The sequence below is a fragment of the Lucilia sericata genome, unplaced genomic scaffold (genome assembly GCF_015586225.1).
Source record: "Lucilia sericata isolate MDLA Ls3-8-SP2 unplaced genomic scaffold, ASM1558622v1 Contig002467F_arrow, whole genome shotgun sequence".
Lineage (NCBI taxonomy): Eukaryota > Metazoa > Arthropoda > Insecta > Diptera > Calliphoridae > Lucilia > Lucilia sericata.
The window spans coordinates 22,501-40,045 of NW_023996248.1; the positions used below are offsets into that span (position 1 = coordinate 22,501).

The window sequence follows — 17,545 nt, forward strand, 5'->3', positions numbered from 1 at the left end:
AATTGTAATGCTGCCTCCGGTCTGGGCGTGTCATCGGTAGCCATGGCTACATCATTATTTGCTGCTGTAGCTTTATTGCTGAAAAAATTTGTTTAATTTCGTTTTTATTTGAAATTTTCATAAATATTAATTTTAAATTTAATTAGTGATTTTTATAATTGTTATGATTTTGTTTTTTTCTAACATTATTATAATTTGTTGAACAAGTTTTCCTCCCCTCCTCAGCGTTAGTTTTAAGTTTTATTTTCTAAACAATTGTTCAGAATTCCATGGGATTTTACATAAAGCTAAAAGGTGAGAAATTTCTTTAAATCTACCTGTAGGCAGAGATTTTACTGTGTAATTTTGAATTAATGTAATTTTAGTAAAAATGATTTATTAATAATACACTGAAAGAAAGTTTTTAGACTTATATTACAAGGTTTCATTATTCCTTTGAAAATTTCAAAAAATTTAATACAAAACCGAAAATTTTTGACATACATATTTTCTTTTAGTGTATTTATTTAAAACTTCTTCTTCTCCTGCTCCCATTCTAAACTCAACAAATAAGCTTTAAATGGAATATTTTAATCATAAAAGTTTTATTACTGAAGAAAAATTTAAATAAATAATAATGTGCTAAACAAAATGTAAAATCCTACTTACAAAATAACACAATACGAAAATAAAAAAACTTTAATAAATTTAACATAAAATACAATAAAAAAAAATAAAATTATAAAAAAAAATCTCCCTGAAAGTATTAATGAAAATAATGTGCAAGAAATTAAGTGAAAAAAAGTACGAATATATTGTAGCCTACCGTTAAATATTTTTTGAATTTAAGTAAAAAAAAAAAAAAACATAAAAGATTTTATTTCCAAAAACCTACAAATGAAACTTTTTAAATTTGTTATTAATATTATAAGAAAACAAAAAATTTTTTTAAAAAATAAGTTTAAAAACCAAAGAAGAAAAAAACACAGCTAATACCAAAAAAAAAAACTAGTTAAAAAGAAATTAAATGTTTATTGAAAAATACAAAACCAAAAACACATTTAATTTCAATTAAAAAAAAAAAAACACTTTAGACTAGCTATTAGAAGAAATTATTAAAAAAAAAAATCAACTGCTTTTTAAAAAACTACAAAATATATATAAAAATTAAAAATAATTTAGCATAAAAAAAAAACAAATGTTAAAAAATACACACAAAACACACTTGGTAACACCTTCTGTATTTAATTAAAATTAAGAAAATTTTATAAAAATAAATACGAAAATTGAAAATCAAATAAATTTATAAATATATAAAAATCATAAAGCAGTTACACACCCAATCTTATGAGAAAAATAAAGAAATCAACAAAATATTTAAAGTGTTGGCAAATCTTTGGTCGTATGTATGTATGTATATGACTCGAATAGTTCGCTATAGGGAAGATCATATGAACAAATTAAATCTACAGCTGATTTATCAGATTTTATCTAAAATGAAACGTAAATAATAAAGTTTTAGACCAGTTTATAGTCTAGTCTGTAATAATGGCTATAGTTTAGTCTGTTGACTGGTATATAGTGTTGTCTATAGTTTATTCTATAGTCTAGTCTATAGACTAGTCATTCTTCTAGTCTATAGACTAGTCATTCATCTAGTCTATAGTCTATCTTATAATGTAGTCTAAAGTATAGTCTACTGCATAGTCTATAATATAGTCTATTGTCTAGTCTAAGGACCAACCCATAGTCTAGCTTATAGTTTAGTCTATATACTAGTTTATAGTTCATTCTATAGTCTAATCTATAGAGTAGAGTATAGTTTAGTCACTATACTAGAGTGTAGTCTATCCTATACTGTAGACTATAGTCTAGTCTAATGTATAGTCTATTGTATAGTCTAACCCATTGTCTAGTCTATAGTTTAGTCTATATACTTTTCCATAGTCTAGCATATAGTCAAGTCTATAGTCTGGCCTAAAGTTTATTATATAGTCTAGTCAATAGTGTGGTCTATAGTCTAGTCACTATTCTAGTTTATAGTCTCATCTAAAGTGTAGACTCTTGTCTAGCCTACAGTGTTGTCTATTGTCTATTCTATAGTCTAGCCATAGCTTAGTGTATAGTTATATACTAGTACTAGTCTACCCTATAGTCCCGTATAGTTATATAGTCTACCCTATAGCCTAGTCTATAGTCTAGCCCACAATCTAGTCTATAGTTTAGTCTAATGCTAGTTTATCATATAATCTATTAGAAGAGTGTACTCCAGAGTGTAGTCTATAGATTAGTTGCTATTCTAGTCTATAGTCTAGTCTATAGCGTAGTATATTGTCTAGTCTATAGTCTAGCCCATAGTCTAGTCTATAGTTTAGCCTATAGTCTACCCTATAATCTAGTTCATATTCAAGGCTAGACTGTAGACCGAACTATAGAATAGGCTATAGGCTAGATTATAGACCACACTTTAGGCTACACTATCGACTAGATTATAGTTTAGACTATAGCCTTAACTACAGCTTAATAAGTATATAGTCTTGACAAGAGTCTAATCTATATAGTCTTAACACAAGTCTTTTCTATAATATTGACAAGATTTTTGGCTATAGTTTAGTCTAGTCTATAGTCCTGACTTATACTTAGACTTGACAATAGTTTAGTCTATAATGTTGTTGCCTATAGTTAAGACTGTAGTCATGAATCTAAACAAAAACCTGGTCTATAATTAAGCCTAGACAAAATTGTTGACTATATTTAAGTCTACAGTCCTGACTAAACTTTGGTCTATAGACATATGTTTTCATTAACAGCGAAAAATATCCTAACTGTCATATTTTGCATAAATGACGCCACACTTTAAATCTAAAAAAAAAACTGTCTATAAAAAACCAAAACCTTGCACTTTACACACATTCTTGTTGTAATTGTTAAACCAAAAAAGAAACTCACTTTCAATATAAATAGAAAATCATATACTAAAAATAATAAAACAATCGGCAGAATGAACACATTAAAAATATACATACATACATACAAATTTCAAACCAAATTAAAATTATAAACGCCCCCCAAATACACCCACACATTCACTCGTTACTGACCAACTGCCAATAAAAAAAAAACAAGAAATTATTATAAAACTAATATGAAAGCAAATATATTGTTAAATAAATAGTAATAAAAAAAAATCAACTGGAAAATTACATAACAGCTTAAAAACAGAGCTAATAAAACACCCCACACATTTTATTAAATCAAAGAAAAAGAAACATTTTAATAATATAGTTTCCTTATAGAGCATTTTTTTTTTCTTCAAAACATCATTACTTTTTTGCCCCCTTCCCTTCCCACTTTAATCCTTATAGTTCATGGTAGTTTTTTGTCTTAAAAGAAAACGAAATATTAATAAATAATGCTAAAACAAAAATACAAAGAACTCTTAATAAAAAATGCTCAAAAGTTAAAAAAAAAACAAAAAAAATCCTTCTAAAATGTCCTTTAATATTAATATGTAATTTGTTAACAAAAAATAAATGAAATTAATTTATAAAAATAAAAAACAAATAATATGTATTTCTTTAGTAAAAATTGTAAAAGCTGATATAATGTCATAAATGGAAAGTATTGAATAAAAATTTAATAAAAATAATAAAAACAAAAAAATTACAGTGTAAAAAAATTTTATTTATAAAACGTCAGATCCACAGTCTAGTCTAGCTATTCTATAGTCTATGTTTAGTGGAGTTTTTAATATATAGTCTAATCTAGACTATAGTCTATAATCTAGTCTATAGTCTAGTCCTATAGTCTAGTCTATAGTCTAGTCTATAGTCTAGTCTATAGTCTAGTCTATAGTCCTAGTCTATAGTCTAGTCTATAGTCTAGTCTATAGTCTAGTCTATAGTCTAGTCTATAGTCTAGTCTATAGTCTAGTCTATAGTCTAGTCTATAGTCTAGTCTATAGTCTAGTCTATAGTCTAGTCTATAGTCTAGTCTATAGTCCTAGTCTATAGTCTAGTCTATAGTCTAGTCTATAGTCTAGTCTATAGTCTAGTCTATAGTCTAGTCTATAGTCTAGTCTATAGTCTAGTCTATAGTCTAGTCTATAGTCTAGTCTAGTAGTCTAGTCTATAGTCTAGTCTATAGTCTAGTCTAGTATAGTCTTAGTCTATAGTCTAGTCTATAGTCTAGTCTAGTCTAGTCTAGTTAGTCTAGTATAGTCTAGTCTATAGTCTAGTCTATAGTCTAGTCTATAGTCTAGTCTATAGTCTAGTCTATAGTCTAGTCTATAGTCTAGTCTATAGTCTAGTCTATAGTCTAGTCTATAGTCTAGTCTATAGTCTAGTCTATAGTCTAGTCTATAGTCTAGTCTATAGTCTAGTCTATAGTCTAGTCTATAGTCTAGTCTATAGTCTAGTCTATAGTCTAGTCTATAGTCTAGTCTATAGTCTAGTCTATAGTCTAGTCTATAGTCTAGTCTATAGTCTAGTCTATAGTCTAGTCTACAGTCTAGTCTATAGTCTAGTCTATATTCTAGTCTATAGTCTAGTCTATAGTCTAGTCTATAGTCTAGTCTATAGTCTAGTCTATAGTCTAGTCTATAGTCTAGTCTATAGTCTAGTCTATAGTCTAGTCTATAGTCTAGTCTATAGTCTAGTCTATAGTCTAGTCTATAGTCTAGTCTATAGTCTAATCTATAGTCTAGTCTAGTCTAGTCTATAGTCTAGTCTATAGTCTAGTCTATAGTCTAGTCTATGTCTAGTCTAGTCTATAGTCTAGTCTATAGTCTAGTCTATAGTCTAGTCTATAGTCTAGTCTATAGTCTAGTCTATAGTCTAGTCTATAGTCTAGTCTATAGTCTAGTCTATAGTCTAGTCTATAGTCTAGTCTATAGTCTAGTCTATAGTCTAGTCTATAGTCTAGTCTATAGTCTAGTCTATAGTCTAGTCTATAGTCTAGTCTATAGTCTAGTCTATAGTCTAGTCTATAGTCTAGTCTATAGTCTAGTCTATAGTCTAGTCTATAGTCTAGTCTATAGTCTAGTCTATAGTCTAGTCTATAGTCTAGTCTATAGTCTAGTCTAGTATAGTCTATAGTCTAGTCTATAGTCTAGTCTATAGTCTAGTCTATAGTCTAGTCTATAGTCTAGTCTATAGTCTAGTCTATAGTCTAGTCTATAGTCTAGTCTAGTCTAGTCTAGTCTATAGTCTAGTCTAGTCTATCTAGTCTAGTCTAGTCTATTAGTCTAGTCTATAGATCTAGTCTATAGTCTAGTCCTATAGTCTAGTCTATAGTCTAGTCTATAGTCTAGTCTATAGTCTAGTCTATAGTCTAGTCTATAGTCTAGTCTATAGTCTAGTCTATAGTCTAGTCTATAGTCTAGTCTATAGTCTAGTCTATATGCTAGTCTATAGTCTAGTCTATAGTCTAGTCTATAGTCTAGTCTATAGTCTAGTCTATGTCTAGTCTATAGTCTAGTCTATAGTCTAAGTCTATAGTCCTAGTCTATAGTCTGTCTATAGTCTAGGCTATAGTCTAGTCTATAGTCTAGTCTATAGTCTAGTCTATAGTCTAGTCTATGTCTAGTCTATAGTCTAGTCTATAGTCTAGTCTATAGTCTAGTCTATAGCTGTCTAGTAGTCTAGTCTAGTCTATAGTCTAGTCTATAGTCTAGTCTATAGTCTAGTCATAGTCTAGTCTATAGTCTAGTCTTAGTCTAGTCTATAGTCTAGTCTATATTCTATAGTCTAGTCTATAGTCTAGTCTATGTCTAGTCTATCTAGTCTCTAGTCTAGTGCTATAGTCTAGTCTAGTCTAGTCCTATAGTCTAGTCTAGAGTCTAGTCTATAGTCTAGTCTATATTAGTCTATAGTCTAGTCTATAGTCTAGTCTATAGTCTAGTCTATAGTCTAGTCTATAGTCTAGTCTAGTCTAGTCTATAGTCTAGTCTATAGTCTAGTCTATAGTCTAGCCTATAGTCTAGTCTATAGTCTAGTCTATAGTCTAGTCTATAGTCTAGTCTATAGTCTAGTCTATAGTCTAGTCTATAGTCTAGTCTTTAGTCTAGTTAATAGTCTTTACGACAACAATCCACAACCCACGAAAAATTAAATATAAAACACCAACAAAACACTATTCCAATAAGATGCGTCTTAATATATGAATTATTAAAATACTATTTAAATAAATTACAAAATTTCTAATACAAATAAACAAACAAAATACATTTGTTAAGGAATCAAAAAAATCCAATATTCGGCCATTTCTTACGTGGCAGTCGTCACAGCCTTTACAGGTTCATTGCCATGTTTAACCCGTTTCAAGGCAATGTAACATTTTTTCGTAGCCCAAATCATGATAGCCCACTGGGCCCATGTCGCAGTCGGCACAAATTAAAAATTTTCGCTGGTCAATGGTATTGGAAAAACCAATATTTTCAAATGTAAACATGTCATCGACAAGCCAAAAATCTTCAAGCTTTTCAGTTTCTATAGTATGAACATCTTTGGTATTCTTTTGATGCATTAAAGGTAAATCAAACTAAAATGATATAGAATAAAATAATGGAATTCTTTATGGTAGTCCAAACAAACATACACACCCACCTGACTTTTTTCGTACAGACCCTGCTGCTCTTTTAAAATGAGTGAATTACAAAAACAACATCTAACATTTGTTTATTTCGATTATTGGTTATTTCATTGGTAACAACACAATCTTCGGACATGTTAGAAAGTAATGAGTATTTACTTTTAATATATTAATTATAAAAATTATAAATGTAATCTAAAACTTTTTGTGCAAAATGTTTGTGATAAAAATAAATGCTTCTTTTTGGTAAAATTGTATATTCACTGTGTATTGATTTTCTTTATAAACCACTAAAGTGCTGCCAAGTTTTTTGATTATTATATTAATGAAACATTCAATAATTCACAATAACTAACAGTTTGGAATGCACTGAAGAAAACATGACATTTGCCGCCATATTGTTTTAAACAATTTTTTTATAAAACAAATTTGTTCTACAATCAAACGCGCTAAATTTCGTTTATTTCTATAATTAACATTTAAGAGCATTATCATAATAGTTATTTTGGCATTAAATAATACGCTGTAATATATATTTTTATAATTTTAAGAAGAATTAATTAAAGTTTCTTTAAATTGAAAGCGGAAAGGGAAAACCCACAAATCCAATTGGTAATAGCAACAAACACATTAATTTATTGTTTTTGCCAAACAACAAATAATTTCCTTTTCCTACCACAGATTAACGTATTGTTTTATAAAATTAAATGAATATGAATGAGCATCAAATGCGCCACAAAAAACGTAAGTATTTTAATGTTTTTGCATAAAAATACATTATTTTGTAGAAATTTTGACTAGCAACTGTCAATATACAATTTTGAGGTTAGGAAGAATCTACATACATATGTAGGTAGATGACAGTTGAAAATTATTTAATCTTTTTAGCAGTTGGCGTTGATTTTCTAACAATTTTTTCAATTTAATTTCTTTTCAAAAAAGCACGTAAATATTGGGTAACGGTTGTGCTACAGAATACAATATTTCTGTTAATAATTTAAATGCTAACAACTGGATTCAACGGCTCAACTTAACTCTCAATTGAATAGTAATAGTCTCCCTTTTACGGATTCCTTGAAATCAGCTGCAGCATCTAATTTACAACAGCAACAACAACAGCAAATGGAACGTTTACGTTTAGCCAATATAATGAATCAAGGTAAACGATTTTCAATTAAAAAATTACAAAAATCTATTTTTACTTCCTTTATAGAAATGCATGCTTTATGGCCTTATGGTACCGCCACTTTTCTTTCACCCATGTTGCCAGCCCACAACATGCCACTACCTTATGCTCTAGCCGGCACTCTGCCTTATGCCGCAGTGCCCATTTATCAAAGCTTACCTTCAAATGCTCAGCCCTGCACGGTTTCGCCTGCTTCATCATCTTCCAGTGGTTCTTCTTCTGCTAACACTACAACAGCTAATCAGCAACAACAAAATCCCATCGCTCAACAACAGTTGTTGCGTTCAAACAACTCTAGTGGTAGCACCAATCAGAATTCTCTTAACGACTCCAATAAGATAAATATACAAATTGGTCTGCAATGCGTTTCACAAAATACTCCGCTTAATATTAATTCTATGAATGATACGTTTTCCAAAGTTAATTTGTTAAACTTTTGTAATCCCACGGCTCAAATGATAGACAAGGATTGTAAAGGTAAGTGTTCACTTTAAGAAAAATTTTCACAAAATACATATGACTTGCTGATCTTTTGGCGGTATTGGAAGTAATGACGTATATTTTCGCGGTAAACAAAACGTCTATTGTGAATGATTATTTCCTTAAAAGAGTTGCCAAATTATTTTTAATATTAGAAATTAATGGGATATAAGAAATCAAATGTAAGAGTTGTGAAAATCAAACAAACGAATTGGTGAGAAAAGGAGAAGTTGACATCCTTCTAATTGTAGTTAGTTAGTTAGTAGTAGTAGTTAGTTAGTTAGTTAGTTAGTTAGTTAGTTAGTTAGTTTAGTTAGTTGTTAGTAGTATAGTTAGTTAGTTAGTTAGTTAGTTATAGTTAGTTAGTTAGTTAGTTAGTTAGTAAGTTAGTTAGTTAGGTTAGTTAGTTAGTTAGTTAGTTAGTAGTTAGTTAGTTAGTTAGTTAGTTAGTTAGTTAGTTAGTTAGTTAGTTAGTAAGTAGTTAGTTAGTTAGTTAGTTAGTTAGTTAGTAGTTAGTTAGTTAGTTAGTAGTTAGTTAGTTAGTTAGTTAGTTAGTTAGTTAGTTAGTTAGTTAGTTAGTTAGTTAGTTAGTTAGTTAGTTAGTTAGTTAGTTAGTTAGTTAGTTAGTTAGTAGTTAGTTAGTTAGTTAGTAGTTAGTTAGTTAGTTAGTTAGTTAGTTAGTAGTAGTTAGTTAGTAGTTAGTTAGTTAGTTAGTTAGTAGTTAGTTAGGTTAGTTAGTTAGTTAGTTAGTTAGTTAGTTAGTTAGTGTTAGTTAGTTAGTTAGTTAGTTAGTTAGTTAGTTATGTTAGTTAGTTAGTTAGTTAGTTAGTTAGTAGTTAGTTAGTTAGTTAGTTAGTTAGTTAGTTAGTTAGTTAGTTAGTTAGTTAGTTAGTTAGTTAGTTAGTTAGTTAGTTAGTTAGTTAGTTAGTTAGTTAGTTAGTTAGTTAGTTAGTTAGTTAGTTAGTTAGTTAGTTAGTTAGTTAGTTAGTTAGTTAGTTAGTTAGTTAGTTAGTAGTTAGTTAGTTAGTTAGTTAGTTAGTTAGTTAGTTAGTTAGTTAGTTAGTTAGTTAGTTAGTTAGTTAGTTAGTTAGTTAGTTAGGTTAGTTAGTTAGTTAGTTAGTTAGTTAGTTAGTTAGTTAGTTAGTTAGTTAGTTAGTTAGTTAGTTAGTTAGTTAGTTAGTTAGTTAGTTAGTTAGTTAGTTAGTTAGTAGTTAGTTAGTTAGTTAGTTAGTTAGTTAGTTAGTTAGTTAGTTAGTTAGTTAGTTAGTTAGTTAGTAGTTAGTTAGTTAGTTAGTAGTTAGTTAGTTAGTTAGTTAGTTAGTTAGTTAGTTAGTTAGTTAGTTAGTTAGTTAGTTAGGTAGTTAGTAGTTAGTTAGTTAGTTAGTTAGTAGTTAGTTAGTTAGTTAGTTAGTTAGTTAGTTAGTTAGTTAGTTAGTTAGTTAGTTAGTTAGTTAGTTAGTTAGTTAGTTAGTTAGTTAGTTAGTTAGTTAGTGTTAGTTAGTTAGTTAGTTAGTTAGTTAGTTAGTAGTTAGTTAGTTAGTTAGTTAGTTAGTTAGTTAGTTAGTTAGTTAGTTAGTTAGTTAGTTAGTTAGTAGTAGTTAGTTAGTTAGGTTAGGTAGTTAGGTAGTTAGGTAGTTAGGTAGTTAGGTAGTTAGGTAGTTAGGTAGTTAGGTAGTTAGGTAGTTAGGTAGTTAGGTAGTTAGGTAGTTAGGTAGTTAGGTAGTTAGGTAGTTAGTTAGTTAGTTAGTTAGTTAGTTAGCGTTTCGCTGTACATAATGTAAATATGATATTCTAAACTAATTTGGATTAGATTATCATAATCAAATGGTAATCTAATCTAATTTATATTAGATTATCATAATTACACTATTTACCATTATTCACCACTTATCTCATATTATCCATAATATTTTATATCTGTAATCCCATATATTGATAATATTGGAACTTGGCAACCCTTTCCAGCTTGAGTTTTAGAAATTTGAAAAAAATATATATTTTTACTTTTTCTAGAATCAAACACCTCACTGCGGAATTCTCCTGTTCTTTTATCGTCTGAGTAAGTATTTCATACAATTATTAAAATCAATTTAAATTAAACATTTGCAACAAACAACATTTTTATTATTATTTATTTGTACACATTTATAAATCAACAGCGATAGTTCCGCTGTCATTAACAATGGTGCCGGTGGTGATGCCACAAATTCCCTATCACCAGGCAGCAGCAATGGTACAATCACCTTGTCGCAGGCGAAATTTAATGAACTCACCCGTTTAGCATTGCGTGGCAGTGAAATAGCCGAAAAATTGGCATATACCCATCGCAATCGCCCGTGTTTCAAGAAAATTGATAGTCTCTGTGCACGCATGAAACAGGATCTAATTCGTCCCGATGGAGTTTTACCCAACATCAACTCACAGGGTATAGCCTGGGCCGTTAAAGATTTTATATTCGTTTTTACGCGTGTCATCAATGCTTGGATAATAATCAAGGGTTATGTTTACAACACCCCGGAGGGTTTGAATAAAGTAAAATCTGCATTAAGTCCAGATTTTGCAGCAAGTTTTGCTGCTTGGCAAGATACTACCATGGATTTTATAGAAAATCTTATCAAATCCTTTGTAAATTTGGATAATCTAGTGCAATCCCAAAAGAATGTGTATCAAAAGTCTGATAATACGGCAGGAACAGCAGCTTCTAGTCGCAATGGCCTTAATAACAACATAAACAATACGCCTATTAAAATATTGCAACCGGGCAATCCGCTGCTTGAGGAATCATTCGATTTTTTAAATTCTGCTACAGAAAAATGTACTCAAAACGCTTTAAATAAAAATTATATTTATACCATGGTTGAAGACTCTGAAGGCAGTCAACGTCAGGCTACTGAAAATGGCACTTATTTCAAAACCGGCACTTATAATCCTATCAAAAAGGATACTACTCTTCTGCCAGGAGAAACTTGTACTCCGCCCACTCCCGCTAGCCATTTGTTTGCCACACCACCTACAGCAAACACTGCATTGGAACAATATATCGATGAACATCTCAATGAATTTTGGACTCCAGCCATGGATATTGAGCTAACAGACAGTGCTAATCCTGCTGCCACTACAGATTTCATAAAACTCAAGCAGAACCTTACATCCAATTGGTTAAATTATGATTTACGTGTTTTGGTGCAGCATCTTAGTGAATTTGCTACGGATTATGATCCCAATGGGCCACCTCGACCCTTGGGCAAGGATCTAATTGATAATCTCAACATAATGATGGAGCGTTTGAATGCCATGAAAACTGCAGATTTCTTTTTTAAGATACAATTTACCGAAACTACGTAAGTTACTTGAGATTTTGAAAAATGTTTATTTTGTGATTTCTTCCCGATTTCAGTTCCCTGATTTCGTGGCCAAACATAAAGCAGATTTTATGGATGTCCGTTCCATTATTTTCAAATGCCAAATCGGTGGTTATCAACATATTTACGAAGTGGTTCATGATGTTAGGAAAATCATGTTTATTGCTAAAGAGTTTTTAGAGGTAAGCGATTTTATCTATTTAAAAATTGATTATAAATTTTAAAATGGACTGTACTTAGACTGTACTACAGACTAGATTATAGGCTACATTAGACTAGACTATAGATTAGAATATAGATTAGACTATATACTGGACTTTAGACTTCACTATAGGCTAGACTACAGACTAGACTAAAGGCTAGGCTAGACTATAGACTAGACAGTAGACTAGCCTATGGACTAGACTATTAGACTATACTACATACTAGACTATTGACTAGTATATAGACTTGACTATAGAATAAACTGTAGACTATTGACTGCCAATTTTTTTTTTTACATTAAAAATTAATAAATATAAGATTGGGAATTTCAAAATTGTTTTTAATTTTTGACACATTTATTGGTTAACATAATTTTTAATTTTCCTTATACATCGCACAATTTCAAAATGTATTGAAAAAAACGCGATATTTCCCCATTCGATTAACCCTATTCTACCGATCGTGTTATCAATTCTCTTAGCTTAACCTTTTTTCGTCGATAACTATCGATCGATTAACAGGGTTATCGTTTCGCGATGCATAAATTCTATAGCAATAAGAAGAAGAGTTTAAAGCAATTTTTTTATCCATAGCAGAGAGATAGATTTTATTAATGGAAATTGTGTGTGGTTAAAACAAAAATAAGAATTTAGAGGCGTTGGCATATTTTTTTATTTTTTCTTTATATTAGTTTTAAAGAAGTTTTATATGTATAAACTAAAACAAACGTGTTAGAATATAAAATCCAGCAATAAAACTATCAAAAAGTAATTAAAAAGTAAAAGTGATCCTCAAAAATTACTACGAAAAAATAACCCTCTTAGAAGCAGATATTTTTTTTGTTAAGAGATATAAACTGGATTAGCAACATACCATAAGATACAATAACAACATCCAATACACCATCCATATATGTATAATAACAACAATAACAAAACGCAACCACCAGCGACATAGATGACTGTCCGTGAGCATTTTTGAAGCTTCTTGTAACCAAAAACAGCGAATTTCGTGTGTATGTGTTTGTTTGATTGTTTGTTTTTTCTGCGCTGTGCTACCTGTGCAAATGAAAAATTGTGTACACAGACGGACAGACTACTAGCGTAACTAGCTGCTGGAGTATAAAAAGAAAATTCAAGAGAAAAACTATTTCCACATTTTTTTTTTCCTGTGCAATTGAGTTTGGTTTGTTTGTGAGTGCGTTACATGTTACATTTACGCTTGCGCGAGGAGTTTACTGACCGCATATTTATAATTTTCTAAAAAAAGGAATTTCTCATACAATTAAACGGGCCATCTGGCATTATTGGCAAACAGAATGCATCATCACCATCCACATAATACTACATCACCAGCAGCAGCGGTAACAAATTCGTCTACCACACAGCCACCCACCCAAAGAAGACGTAAAAAGCGTCCCAATTATGGAACGCGAACAGTAGAAGTTAGACGTGGTTATAGTGGTTTCGGTTTTACAATATCCGGCCAACAACCTTGTCGTTTATCATGTATTATACCAAATTCTCCGGCCGATCAGGCAGGCCTAAGGGCTGGCGATTGTTTGATATCAGTGAACGGCTCTAATGTTTCCAAATTGCCACATGAAACCGTGGTCCAGCTAATAGGAAACTCCTTTGGTAGTATACGCATGCAAATAGCCGAACATTATTACTCGGATAGTACGGATGAAGAAAATGCTGCCACAGGTTCCCCAGCCATTCCCTCCTTGGGTCCTTATAGGCCACGTTATGTCTACCACAAGAACAAACAGCAACGCATGAAAAATTCTCCCATGAAAAAATATGAAAGTCTTTTGCCTTTACCCCGGACAACACAACCTTCTAAAAATGTCCTCTTAATACGGTGAAAAAGCCTTTGGGTGCCGAGGTTAAGGTAACAGCTACCAAGCGTCCTTTATCAGAAGAACTTAAGCCTAGCTTGGCCGCTTGCTCTTCTTCTACTGTAGCTAATGTTAGAGCCATGGTAAGAGCTCCCTTAACCAGTGCTGCCTTAGAGTATAGAGCAGTGGTGGGCTATTTGGGTACCATAGAAATGCCCAAACAAATTTCCCATAGCAGTAAACTACAAACAGTACGCTCCTGTATACGCAAATTACGGCAAGAAAAACGTACTCCCTCCACCGTTTTAATGGTAATTTTGCCCGATTGTTTAAAATTGCTTTCGAATACGGGCAATGTCATGGCGACTTATGCCTCATCGCGTTTAAACTATGTGAGCTCTTCCTCAGAAAGTGAAAATCGTTTTTTTGGTTTGGTAACAAGTGCCGTTTATAGCTCGCCCCCTGAAGAAAACGATGATGAAGAAGATGCCTTAAATGTGGCCACACATTCCTCCAACACTGATCACATTAGCATTTCAAATTCTTGTCATGTCTTTGTGGTCGATACTAAATTATGCGATCATGCTCAACACTTAGCCAAAGCTCAAGAATTTCGTATAGAATGTACCAAAGATCCCATATCGAGTTTATGTCTAGAATTTCCCAACAACTCGGAGTATGTTGTGAATCTTATAAGGAGTATGTATACCATGCGTATAATACCACCGGCCACTCAACGTTCCATGTCAGATGATCCCAATCTGCATGCAGGGGGACGCCATCACAATGCCACCGCCCATTCGCCTCAACCTAGCAATCATAGTGAGATTTCCACTACCACCTCGAATTCAGACTCGGGTATAGGCTACAATAATGACTGTACAAATATTACAGACCGTATAGTGGTGGTGGACTTTCCCCAACAAAGGTCTCAGGCCACCATACATGCTGCCTTAAATGTTGGTCACCAAAGGCCTCATAATATATGCCAACAAGATATACAAGAAGATATAGCCTCAACTTCCTCGTTGGCGGCCAATAAACGATTAACCGTAAGAGCCATGCCCGATCCTAAAATTCCCTATATTCTCAACAGTCCAGTAAGATGCCTACTAACCTCTCGATCATGTGATGATGTATTGAATCTCTTGGAACAAGAAGCTGAAAATTATGATAACGATCAAGAAGCTTTAACTACAATGCCGCAGCAATGTTACGCTTCTATGGATGATATCTCATTACATGCTACCCAGACAGCAGAGGAAGAAGAGCATCAGTTTTTAAAGCCCCTTAACAAAACAGACACAAGTCAAGAAGAAAATTCTCAAGAGCCTCTGACACAATCGCTAGAAGATAAGAAGAAACAATTAAAATTGCAATTTGACACTTGGAACAGTTTACAAAATTTATCATGTCAATCGGCTGAAATAGTTCTGTCTTCTCCCGACAAACTAGCCAGTTACACCGGATTTATCGAAAATTGAGGTGAGCACTACTACTTCACCTTTTGAAAGGGGCTGGATTCAAACCTCCTTAAGAACTCCGCGAGCAGACAAACATACCTTACAATTCTCTTTAACACCTGAAACTAAAACCAATAAAAGGCCGGAAATTTCAACGGTCTGTAGATCGGGTTCCTTAACAAATAGTGATGTGGAGCGAAATTCTCTTAACTATGGAAATTCATCAAACGATTTAACAAAACCTTTACCTAAAGGACCTACCGCCTGGGGCACTTCTATAGAAGTGCTGCTAGCCGATCCGGCGGGCATCAAATCATTTGCGGAATTCTTAAAACTAGAATACGCCGCGGAAAATATTTACTTTTGGACCGCCTGTGAACGTTTTAGAAATATGGAGAATCCCGCCGAAAGACAGGCGGAAGCTTTAATTATCTACACCAAACATTTGTCAAATGGCTCCTTCGAACCGGTTAATGTAGATTCTAAGGCACGCAGTCTGGTGGAACAGAATTTAAGTAATGCCGAAAAAAATCTATTCCATCCGGCACAAAAACAAATTTTCAATTTAATGAAATTCGACTGTTATCAACGTTTCCTAAAGTCCGATTTGTACAAGCAATGTTTACAGGCTGAAAAGAAGGGCAACCTTTGCCCTACACAGGTGAAAATCTTGATGAACTACTTAAAACGACAAATTTTTCCGAAAGTGCCTCATCAAAGTTAAAGAAATCGGCAAGCAACGCCGAAGAGGGGCGCCGACGTAGAAGTCTACTGCCTTGGCACCGCAAGGCCAATCATGCCAGAAGTAAATCCCGCGATAGAATAGCAATAGAAAAGTCGAACCAAGAAAATGCTGCTGCCATTCCAACCACAAAATCGCTATTAACGCCAAATTATGCTATATCAAAATCAACGCAATCGATACATGGCTCTAAAACGTCTTTGGCTTCCATCGAGGCCATACCGGTGGGAGAATTGAATAACAATTTTTGTCGTGTTAAATTTCCCGACGGTTCCACCTCGGTTATACAATTGAAGTCGGAGGAAACTGTAGCACAATTGGTGGAAAGACTTTTTGAAAAACGTAATCTCAATTATCAATTTTACGATGTTTCTATCACGGGACCGCCGCAAAAAGGCGTTGAACTGCAATCCCTAGCTCAAGAACTGTCACGCAAAGAGATTGAAATCGAACAAAGGGTGGCTTTCAAATTAGAATTACCCACTCCAAAGGTGATATCGGTGAAATGCAAACCCAAAAAACAATTGTATGAAGTAGTAAGACCCATCCTACAAAGATACAACATCAATCCGGAGATAGTAGAGGTATTAATGAAAGATACTCAAGAGAAAGTTGACTTAACTCAGCTGGTGACACACATCGATAATCAACGTTTGCAGGTGGTGTTGAAAAAAACATATCCACCTTTACCTCAAGCCATACAAAATCGAAAACCTTATGCTCAGTCTAAAAACTCTATCATTAATGGTTTACAAACTGCTCAGTCGGCATTAGATGAAATTACCAATAATGTTTTTAGTGACTTAATGGATGTTAAAAATCAGGATGTTTCCACAAAACCAGCAAAACTCGATCAATGTTCTTTGAAATCAGAGGAGTGTAACTCAGAATCTTCCTCCTTTCTTAAACGCATACGCAATGGCAAGAAAAATGAAGACATACTCGGCATGAGTTTAATTAAATCAAAGAAATCTCTACCGGTCACCACGGCAGCAGTAGCTGAATGCAAACTTGCTATTAAGGAGAAAATAAAAGCTGGTGTTAAACAACAATTTCCCTCAAAAGTGGCCGAGAAGCAAGATGACTTATTGGAGGATTTAAAACGAGCCCAGTTAGCTCGCCTTGAAGATCAACGGGGAACAGAAATCAATTTTGAATTGCCAGAATTCCTAAAAAACACAGACAATTTAAATAGCTCCTCATCAAGTTCGAATAACAATGAGAATTCCATAAATACTACAACAGTGGAAAGGCCACCGCAACCAGCACCCCGTCTATCTATAATAAACCCTAATAAAACTAAACCCTCCTCCATATCGCCCATGAAAATTGAAGAAGATCAAAATTCCACAGAAGATATAGAAGATCTAAATACCTCCTTAAAAGGACCTCCACCATTGCCGCCAAAACCCAAGGTACTACCCATAAAACCCTCCAATTGGGGCGTAAATATCAGCCAACATAATAAAACATCACCATTGCCAACGCCTACTATTAACAATAACAATAAATTAACAAACGCCAATGTAGCTGCCATATCATCGAATAATGTTATAGTCTCTCCCAGTGCTCGTTGTGCCTATTTGGATCAACCTAGCAGTAGTTTTGTTTAAACTGCCTACTTCCTTATGCTAAATAAATGAAAATAATTTAATGTATAAATGTATGTTTTAACATATTTTATTTAAATGTTTTTAT

At 32.6% G+C, this 17,545-nt stretch overlaps 4 protein-coding genes across 4 annotated transcripts in view; 3 read left to right on the top strand and 1 right to left on the bottom strand.

The window, feature by feature from the left end:
* LOC119613971 overlaps positions 1-3,460 on the top strand; it is a 3,868-nt gene extending 408 nt beyond the window's left edge. Inside the window, exon 2 of the mRNA XM_037970051.1 lies at positions 1-3,460. This exon is cut by the window's left edge and continues 119 nt beyond it. Coding sequence (XP_037825979.1) covers positions 1-96 — 96 coding nt within the window. The 3' untranslated portion in view covers positions 97-3,460.
* Positions 3,461-6,152: 2,692 nt separating this feature from the next.
* Positions 6,153-6,842, bottom strand: LOC119613970 (guanine nucleotide exchange factor MSS4 homolog). Its single transcript, XM_037970050.1, is given in 4 exon segments — positions 6,153-6,326; positions 6,328-6,519; positions 6,585-6,655; positions 6,658-6,842. Coding segments are annotated over 4 exon segments (393 nt in total). The 5' UTR covers positions 6,707-6,842; the 3' UTR covers positions 6,153-6,245.
* Positions 6,843-7,483: 641 nt separating this feature from the next.
* Positions 7,484-11,581, top strand: LOC119613967 (protein mitoshell-like). Its single transcript, XM_037970047.1, has 4 exons — positions 7,484-7,729; positions 7,784-8,233; positions 10,250-10,295; positions 10,396-11,581. The coding sequence occupies exons 1-4, from the start codon at positions 7,693-7,695 to the stop codon at positions 11,579-11,581; spliced, it is 1,719 nt and encodes a 572-aa protein (XP_037825975.1). The 5' UTR covers positions 7,484-7,692.
* Positions 11,582-12,370: 789 nt separating this feature from the next.
* On the top strand, positions 12,371-17,545 carry LOC119613968 (regulator of G-protein signaling loco-like). Its single transcript, XM_037970048.1, is given in 4 exon segments — positions 12,371-13,655; positions 13,658-15,102; positions 15,104-15,749; positions 15,752-17,545. Coding segments are annotated over 4 exon segments (4,335 nt in total). The 5' UTR covers positions 12,371-13,120; the 3' UTR covers positions 17,461-17,545.